The following is a 10683-nucleotide window of genomic DNA, read 5'->3' on the forward strand; positions in this document are numbered from 1 at the left end:
TTTATTTGATTATACTACTGAACTATATCAAGCTACAATTATATCACTGGAAACATATTTGAAACATTATAACATAATCGCCCGTGACTTACAACATTGGATATAAAACTTCAAGCAAGTTCATTAGTCACGTTCTATGCTGCACAGTATAAATGATTGGGACTGAACTAGCGGCTGCCTGAAACCACATTGGGGCAACATAACAACATTTCACTTTGACAATGCTAGCCCTTTGTAGCCACGCCCCCATTTCATTGTACATTAGCGGGACGCCGTATATTGTCCGCTAATCCTGGATATGGGAAACTGTCCCTGATGGAGATGATAATGATCTGCACCATCTGGGGGAAAAGATTCTTTATTTAATCGTTGCAGACTGTACCTACTGCTTATATATGTGTCTATACCTGATCTGATCTAAATTTAATTAGGTAAGGCCTAGTGCATCAACCAGGCACGGCCAATAACCTACTATACCCTTTTCTCCGGTGGTGTCGATATTTGTTGTTTTTGCCCTTTTTGTGTCTTTTTTTGCAAATATTTATTATTTAATATTTTTAGTTGCACTCTTTGGGGGGAAAATCTTATGTTCTATGTTTTATTTCTTATTTTATTTAATAAATTGTACTTATTGCCTCTGCATGACTCCGGATATAGAGTGCCTGTCTAAACAATATCTTTTCTCATTTATTTTTTACTGATTGGGTGAATCAGCCAGACATAGAGCACCTATTACATGTGGGTAGACAAGTGAGCCACTATACGATTTTATACCTATATCTAAACACTAGATTGCACATTAGATTTAAAACAACGGTTTCCAACCTGTGACTTTTGCAAAAGTACAACTCTTATCAAGTCTTGATAGCTGGAAACTATCAGGACATGAAAAGAGTTTTAGTTCTGCATCAGCTGAAGAGGCGCCGGCCAAAGCTTTAGGAACTACATAGCCAACATTAGTCCTTATACTATGTATTATCTTCATAGGCATTCAAATATATCAAAATCCATAGCTTTTGCTTGTACGCGAACAACTAGAACTTTACAAAACAACCATACACTGTAACTGAATTATTCAGACTCTTGATTTACTGGTTGATATTTATTTCTTTACAAAAATCACAAAAATGTGCAACTATCCTTAACTTAGTCCTAATTAGAAAAAAGATGCAGATGATACAGGACATAAAGTTGGTCCATGGAACAGGGATTTACGGTAGTTCCCTGAAATATAGAACAATTTTGGGGACAGTAAGTTAGTTCGAATTTCTAATGTCCAATCTTAAACTGGGGATTTTATTTTTTATTTATTTTGTGAATCTATACTTAATGATGTATTTGTGAACACTAGCACAATGAAAGCTACAAAATCAGAAATAGAAAAATTGTTAGAGATATTAGGAGTCAAGCCAAGTACTCCACGTGTCAGTATGGTTTATCCTAGTAGCTGGGAAATAAGAAAAAAAAAACTAAAAAAATTAGGTGCCAGAAGCAAATTACCAGGGCTCCCGACATAAACATTATGTATATAGCGGGTACTTATGTATAAATGGAAGAAAAAGTAAGTGCTATCAACTGAGATTACTTCAGAATTTAAAGATTTTATCTCCCCTGAGCCATAGTGACGGATAGATTGCTTAGTTATTTAATAAATTTAAGTGAAGCGATAGAATCTCTCCACTTGTTGCGGAATCATCTTATAGTAAAAAGTGAGGCAAAAATAGGTTTGTTTTAGGTATATAGAAATAAAGGTATTGAGTGAATACATTATTCAATAGTATAGTGATAGATAGAGATATATAGATATATAGATATATAGACAGACAGACAGACAGATAGACAGACAGACAGACAGACAGACAGACAGATAGATAGATAGATAGATAGATAGATAGATAGATAGATAGATAGATAGATAGATAGGAGATAGATAGGAGATAGATAGATAGATAGATAGATAGATAGATAGATATGAGAGGATAGATAGATAGGAGATAGATAGATAGATAGATAGATAGATAGATAGATAGATAGATATATAGATAGATAGATAGATAGATAGATATGAGAGGATAGATAGATAGGAGATAGATAGATAGGAGATAGATAGATAGATAGATAGATAGGAGATAGATAGATAGATAGATAGATAGATAGATAGATATGAGAGGATAGATAGATAGGAGATAGATAGATAGGAGATAGATAGATAGATAGATAGATAGGAGATAGATAGGAGATAGATAGATAGATAGATAGATAGATAGATAGATATGGGATAGATAGATAGAAGATAGTCAGTACTCTGCAAATATTTTAGGCAGTTGTGGAAAAAAGGCTGCACAGTGAGAATGCCTTCAGATTATGGCTGATCAGTCCTGAACACCTGCTGCTATTTTTCTGCACCCCATTTCCTATGTTTTTGTGCATAATTGAGTGGAAACAAGTCCAAGTGACTGGAGGATCCTTACAAGTCCGGGGCTGTATGTCAGCAGTTGGGGACTTGGTCAGCATTAATGGTGTCCTCAATGATGAGAAATACAAGCAGATACTTATCCATCATGTAATACCATCAGGTATACAGTACGTCTGATTGGTACCAGATGTATTCTACAGCAGGACAACAACCCCAAACACACAGCCAAAGTCATTAAGAACTATCTTCAGCGTAAAGATGAACAATGACCCCCACAGAACCCTGATCTCAACATCATCGAATCTGTCTGGGATTCCATGAAGAGACAGAAGGATTTGAGTAAGCCTACTTACCACAGATTTGTGGTTAGTTCTCCAAGATGTTTGGAATAACCTACCTGCCGGGTTCCTTCTAAAACTATGCAAGTGTACCTAAAAGAACTAATGCTGTTCTGACACCAAATATTGATGCGATTTAGATTTCACTTTTGTTCATTCACTTTGCATTTTGTTATTTGATAATAAACTATTAAGGGTACTTTCACCATTAGCGTTTTTCTTTTCCGGCATAGAGTTCCGTCACAGGGGCTCAATACCGGAAAAGAACTGATCAGTTTTATCCTAATGCATTCTGAATGGAGAGAAATCCGTTCAGGATGCATCAGGATGTCTTCAGTTCAGTCTTTTTGACTGTTCAGGACGGAGATAATACCGCAGCATGCTGTGGTATTATCTTCGTCCAAAATCCAGGATCAGTTGCCGGAATGCCGGATCCAGCATTAATTTACATTGAAATGTATTGGTGCCGGATCACCGCAATGCCGGATCCGTCCTTCCGGTTTGCGCATGCGCAGACCGGTAAAAATTTGAAAACAATATATAATGGATCAGTTTCTCCGGATGACATATGGACAGACGGATCCATTCTTGCAATGCATTTGTAAGATGGATCCGCATCCGGATCCGTCTACAAATGCTGTCTGTTTGCATGCAGATTGCCGGCGACGGAACTGCTTGCTGGATCACTCTGCCGCAAGTGTGAACGTAGCCTAACTCTTCTATTTTTTTAAATCATTCTTACTTTTCAGCATTTTCTCCGCACTTGCCTAAAACTTTTACACAGTACTTATGTAGGTATGTAATTTATTTCTAGTCCATTAATTAATATGATCATAAAATGAGATAATAACTGTGTGTCAGTATCAATGCCATATGTTAGGTTTATATAAAGTGAACTGGTTGGTAAATTGAAATGCCATATTTTAGTCTAAAGTGAAGAGCAATATGATAGAATGTTCCTGCAGATTAGATAGATAAATATGAGATATATAGATAGATAGATAGATAGATAGATAGGATAGATAGATATCAGATAGATAGATAGATAGATAGATAGATAGATAGGATAGATAGATAGATATCAGATAGATAGATAGATAGGATAGATAGATAGATATGAGATATATAGATAGATAATCAACGTGATATAGATAGATAAATAGATATGAGATAGATAGATAGATAGATAGATAGATAGATATGAGATAGATAGATAGATAGATAGATAAGAGATAGATATTATGATAGAGATATACTGTATAAGATAGATAGATAGATATATAGACAGATCATAGATAGACAGAAATAGATAGACAGACAGATAATAGATATTAGATAGATAGATATGAGATAGATAGAAAGATAGATAATAGATAGTCAACGTGATATATATAGATAAATAGATAAGAGATATATATTAGAGAGAGAGATACTGTATAAGATAGATAGATAATCGATAGATATTAGATATATATGATATACATAGATAAGAGAGATCGATATTATGAAAGAGCGATACTGTATAAGATAGCTAGATAGATAGATATTATATAGACAGATGATAGATATGATATATATAGATATGAGATAGAGTAGATAAATACAGTAGATAAAGTAGATAGATAGATAATAAATAGATAGATCATCAACGTGATATAGATAGATAAATAGATATGAGATAGATAAGAGATAGATATTATGAGAGAGAGATACTGTATAAGATAGATAGATAGATAGATAGATAAATAGATAGATATTAGATAGATAGATAGATAGATAGATAGATAGATAGATAGATGATAGATAGATAGATAGATAATAGATAGATATTACATAGATATGAGACAGATAGAAGTTGTGAGAGAGGTGTGATCTGTGGTACAGGAGATGACCGGGATGACTGAAGCCTACTAGCGGGTGATTTGTGTTTGCGGAGTATTATACAGACTCTTGTGTTCTAGAGTCCGCAGGAATCCGACATTATGTGACGACACGCATGCTCTATTGAATCCCACTGCCTCAACACTGAATCCCTTTTGTTGTTTTTTTATTCCTAAAAGAAGCAGATCGCCTGGTGTTCCTCCGCACAGAACTGCTAACTCATAATATTTTGCTGTCGCGGATCTCTTTCCTCCACAGTGGTGTCCATGACAACAGGCCAATGGACAGTTGCCATGGTAACGGGCCCCGGCAAACTTTACCCACTGCTTCTAAAAGTAACTTCTCAGAAATGCCTCCTTACCAACACCCAGTATAAATATAAACATAATGTCATATGTCCCGCAGGAGTCCATTTTGTATTCTTTTATATCTTTATCTAGTTTTTATTTTCGGATTTTTTTTTACCTCCATTCAGAAAATGTATAATCTAAATTAAGTTAAAATGTGATCGATTAACATTTTTTATTAAAAAGTAAAAAATACTAATTTATTTGTGTTTTTTCTAATGGGTCCTAAAGTCTGGTTATGGGTCCTAAAGTCTGCAGGCATGGAAAAAATAAAAAATAAAAAGAAAAATTAAATTACGAATAAATCAGTTTTATTCAAATATTTTAATCTCTTCTTTTATCTAAATTTTCTTGTATTTTAAGTTATTATGAAACACATTTTCTAACACTGCAGACATTGGTGGGATGACTTTGCGTGAAACTTTTTGTAAGGAGTGAAGTCACTGGCCGCAGCTGTGGTATTAACATTCTACTGAATAATTAGATCAGACGGGAAAAGGATGAGCCATACAATGAAATATAGTGATCTAAAGAAAGTCATTAAACAGATTATACTGATGGGCGCCTACTGTGCCCCATTACAAAAGAATGACTGCACCTAACACTTGTTGCTTCCAGTATAAGTGCTTTATGACACCACCCAAAAGTGTTAAGAAATACAGGTCAAATATATAACGGTACGTAATACAATATATGAGTGCTAACGTGCTAGGGTTTGACCAGAAGATACTTAATTATGCAAATATTAACGAGAAAAGGACGGAAATTTTTTGACCAGTAAGGATTTTTTTATTGTGAATTTTGATTCTGGTTCCAATTTATGATTATGATAAGAATTCAGTGCTATTATTTTTATTTATTATGACCACACATTTTATCAGTGTAATCCGACTTGCTATATAGAAACATATTTCATGTAGAAAAATGTCCAAAAAGTTCTATATTTGTTCGAATGACTACCAGATTCAAAAACTAACCATCAATGCCTCTTTATTTTGTAAAACTTTGTACGAGTGATAAAATGGAGCAAAATAAATTGGGGAAAAACTTTATCAGTGGCTGAAAAAGCTTTTCCATATTTAATAGGTAACCTCATATCAGGACTATAAAGGGGCACACCGGGTGTGGGGTGGTGAATGGCTTCCATGTTGAGAAGTGTCCTGGATTTTCACTTAGTCATTATAAGTCTAGATAGGGCTCATTCCTCTAAAAAGTAGCAAAAAGTGTAAAATTTGGAAAATTCTTACAAGTTGTAGTGTATATGATGTTTTTATATGTACATTTGGTATAGTTAGCACATTAGTAGTGCAAGTATTCAAAAAGGGAGTAACGTCCTAATAACTTGGAGAGTAGCTGTTCATGCTTCCTGCACAATATAATATACGGTTATTGAATCATATATTTCTCCAGTACAATAAATTGCTAGAAATATCATTTCTATCTGCTTGCACAGATTTTTTTTTTTTACATTTGCTTCATATGTTTTTATACTATTTTTGTCAAATCGGATTGATTCCATGCAACAGGTGTATTAGCAGAAGAGTTAAAGAAGTTACTACTTAAAAAACGAAAGCATAAAAAAAAAAGTCATTAATATGTACAAGGAGCTAAAAAGTTTACAGGCATTACTTTGGAAATGTATGTAAAGTATCCCAGGTCACCTCACAAAAACTATAAAAAAAGCAAACAAAAAAAAAAGAATAAATATAATATAACCTAGTGACCACCCCCTGTTAGATCATTCCGTGGTTAGGCTTCTGGTGTATTCCATAATTCCAAAACAATATTAACAAAAAGTTCCCCAGCATAAATTAGAGGATGGAGAGGGGGGGGGGGGGAACTAAATTGGTTAAATGATCTAGTTGTTTAAGCCAAAACTTGAACTAACCTGTGGAATCCATGTCTGGTTCCTCCAATAACCCACAATGCATGATCTTCCCATGGGCAGAACAGAAGACCAAAATCCTAGGGGATGTGAGACCCCCTATCTCAGTGAAGGGAGCAAGGAGTGAAAATGGACACTTGGTAAATCCAGCAGGGCAGAGACAGACCAGTCACAATGTTTGCTGATGTTGCATGGGAAAAAGCATCATTTTATAAGAGCCCTGATGGGAGACATGTCATTGATAGGCCAGGCTGCCTGATGAATGGCTGGTAGTCAGATGGGGATGTGGCAAGGCTCTCTGTGAAGCCCATTGTGGTGCTGTTTTGAATAATAAAGACTTTCCTCTAAAAAGGGGGGCTTAAATCTACGCAATCCCAGCACTTCAACCCCCCTTTCTATTATAAAACCTCTTTTTTTTTATTACTTATACTTCCACAGGCTTGTCCTCCCCTTCCTTACATAAACTGATGTTTGCTCTACACAAATCAACACTCGATTGTACCATGCAGAAACTGCTTTGCCGGATACTAGATGCCGTTAATAAGACATAACTGTGCTTCACGTGTAATAATTCACACATGTTGCTGAATATCTGCGCGTCATGTGTCATACATTATGTAGACTAATCCTGGACATAAAACTGCAAAATAAAAGAAAACAAAAAGAAAAAATAGTAAAAACAAAAAGTTGCATCTACCAACTTTTGCAAAGTGTTTAGATTTAGGGTCTGCGATCTCTTGGGTCAGGTGATAATCTAGCTTTGGCAGATTTTAAAGGTACCATAGCAGAGTTTTAGGAGTTGGAATTAGATGTGTTAAAAGTGAAAAGCCAGGGCTTTGGGGCGATGATAAAGTGGCTGTTTTTTTTTTTTTTTTTAAGGAAGGAAAATCTGTGATTAGAATATGAATAGAACTCCAACAGGGAAAGAGAAAAGAGATTACAGATGAATTGCTTTCACCGTGTATACGGGCACTGCTCCCTCCTCCGCAAACAGCAAACTATACCAGTGTTGCAGAGGGAACAAGGCAGCTCTTACTAAATCACTTTCCCTTACCAGGGATTTTCCACATACAATTTTAGACTTTTACTACAATTTTAAACTTTTACTACTATTACTATTACTCTTAGTAATAGTAGTAATAATGTTCTTTACCAGTCCCACAAATTTCGCTCGCTTGGTTGGCACTGACAATTATTTGTACCAAAGAAGAATTAAAAAAAATTTAATAAAAAAGGTTTATTTATAATTTTTATTTGCATTATATCTAAGTTCGGGGCTGGATGGCAGCATGCACACGGCCGTATTTGGGATGTGGATTACACAGGTTGTGTCTATGGTGCCCATGGATTGTTTAGGTCCGTATGGTTCTGTTTTATACAGGGGCACATGGAGGTATATTTTCACAGACATTTTTCCCTAGATGCATGGAGTCCCGATAGAGCTGTTTTTTTTTTTGGCATTGCTGTGTGCATGATGCTTTATCCCAGATAAAGATACGTTAATCACACGATGTGAGTTGATCCTTGCAGATCCATTACTTGATGTCCCGACCACTGAAAATAAGTAATAGGGCCACCTTTTTAAGTGGAAGAGGTGCCAATGGCCAGGGGTGCACTTAGCCTTTCTGCTGCCTGAGGCGAAAACTAAAATGCCCGGCTCAGGCAGCGCGATAATGATGACACCGGCCTCTGATAGGCTACAGGAACTAGGACTAAAACCTATTAGGGGAAACGGTGGGCCAGGGAGACAATGGTCCCGTGCCCTATCGCAGCATTCAACTGTATTACTGTCCTGAGTATGCGATGCAGTTGAATATGTAGAGATGAGCGTTTCCACGATGAAAACGCTCATTGCCCATGGACCTTCTGCTGCCCCCCTCTTGTCCCTACCTGGTGCTGACTGAGGTGATCGCCTCACCTGGCCTCATTGGTGGTGCACCCCAGCCAATAGCTCAAGTTTGGTGCCACTGCAACCCCTATATCCTCAGTAGTAAGAAATTGCCTCTTTAAAGGGGTTGTCTTACTTCAGCGAATAGCATTTATTATGTAGAGGAAGTTAATACAAGACACTTACTAATGTATTGTTATTATCCATATTGCTTCCTTTGCTGGCTGGATTCATTTTTCCATCACATTATAAACTGGTAATTTCCATGGTTACGATCATCCTGCAGTCCAGCAGCGGTGGCCGTGCTTGCAGGCTATAGGAAAAAGCACCAGCCTATGTGAGCTCCCATGGTCCTGGGCCACCAGAGAGTGTGCAAACACAGCCACCACTGCTGGATTGCTGGGTGGTCATAACCATGGAAATGAGTAGTGTATAATGGGATGGAAAAATGAATGAAGCCAGGAAAGGAAGCAATATGGACAATCACAATGTATTAGTAAGTGGCTTGTATTACCTTTCTCTGCATGATAAAGTGACGCAACTCCCTTAATGTGTAGGGATAGATTTAGTTATAATGAGTGATTTCAAAAACGGAACACGGAAGCACATGCTCAGTTCCATTCTTCAATTGCCACCAACTGCAGCAGAAAGGACACACCCTTGAAAATAGGCAAGCCCCCGAGCTGGCAGCTTGAAATAAATCTAGCAGGACAATTGGAACAATGAATGTGAGGTACAGGGCTGTTTTTCATGTACTAGATTATGTATAATTGTTTACATTATTCATGGGATAACCCCTTCAACTGTCAATGTCTGTGGCTAGTACTACAAGATGATCTGCAGTCATCTAGTGTGCATGGAAATAACAGGAATTGGGCAGGGAATACTGCTCCATTGTGTGTACATGTGTGCAGAGATAATGTGTAGCTCAGTCAGAGCCAGAACCTGAGTACCAGAGCAGCCAGAGTCTAAAACCAGAGCCACAAGAGGAGAAGTTACAGCTTTGCAGTCCAGGTACAGTGTAACCAGCAGTGTCAGAATCAGCCGGATACTGGAGCAGTTAATGACAAGCGGAGCTTGAAGTAGTGTACAAGCCTAAGAACACAATGAATTTGCACTAAGCACATTGGGGGAGAGTCATCAAGACCGGTGCTTTCTATGCTAGTCTTGATATCCCCTGCACTGCTGGATGATGCAACTAATTTATGATGAGGCCTCCTCCGGCAGTCCGTGCGCCTAAACAGAAATCTACGACAGCTCAGTTTGCACTAGAAAATTGTTGAAAATGAAAAAAAAAATTTTTTTCTCAAAATGTTGCAATTAAAAAGTCACAATAACACAGCTTGCGACCTTTTAAATAAACTTTTCTGCCACAAGGGAGATGATAAATCTACGCCAATATTTTCGAAAGTTGTCCTTAGGACAGTCAAGATTGATGTTGAGTTATAAAGACGGTTCTGTCTGTAGATAAGTTACATCTAGTCTATTACAGTTTTCCTGAAATGGAGGTAAACCAAAAAAAATACATGGAATTGGAAAAAGAAAGATGAGAAAAAAATAAGAAAAATATAATATAAAAAGAGGGGTGTATAGCTGTGTAACACCAGTATAGGTTAAAAAAAGGTGATGGTAGTTCCAAAGTGTAGAAAATGCTGTGTGAGTCTCTGCCACTCAATCGAGCCTTATCTGCTATTCTGGTATAACTTCATCTGTTTCTTCTATTCAGGTTTCCCTGGTAAATGTGTCTTTGATAAAGTGTTTCTAATTACCACACATTGCACAGAGGGATAACGATATATTGTATCTGTCTCTTGCTCCACTGTTCATTCATCGATGAGAATACATATACCGAATATTGTTGCAGGCAATGTATAGAGAGGTTTGTAAGTACTCACGTTTGTAGGTTCAGTGTTCATTCGTGGCATCCC

At 36.8% G+C, this 10683-nt stretch overlaps 1 protein-coding gene across 1 annotated transcript in view; it reads right to left on the minus strand.

The window, feature by feature from the left end:
* The window catches only part of RFX4 (regulatory factor X4), a 77764-nt gene extending 70658 nt beyond the window's left edge, over positions 1–7106 (minus strand). Inside the window, 2 exon segments of the mRNA XM_040439592.1 lie at positions 6871–6992; positions 6994–7106. Of these exon segments, the coding sequence (XP_040295526.1) occupies positions 6871–6992; positions 6994–7106 (235 nt within the window).
* Between the last annotated feature and the right edge of the window lie 3577 nt (positions 7107–10683).

Source organism: Bufo bufo, chromosome 1 (genome assembly GCF_905171765.1).
Source record: "Bufo bufo chromosome 1, aBufBuf1.1, whole genome shotgun sequence".
Lineage (NCBI taxonomy): Eukaryota > Metazoa > Chordata > Amphibia > Anura > Bufonidae > Bufo > Bufo bufo.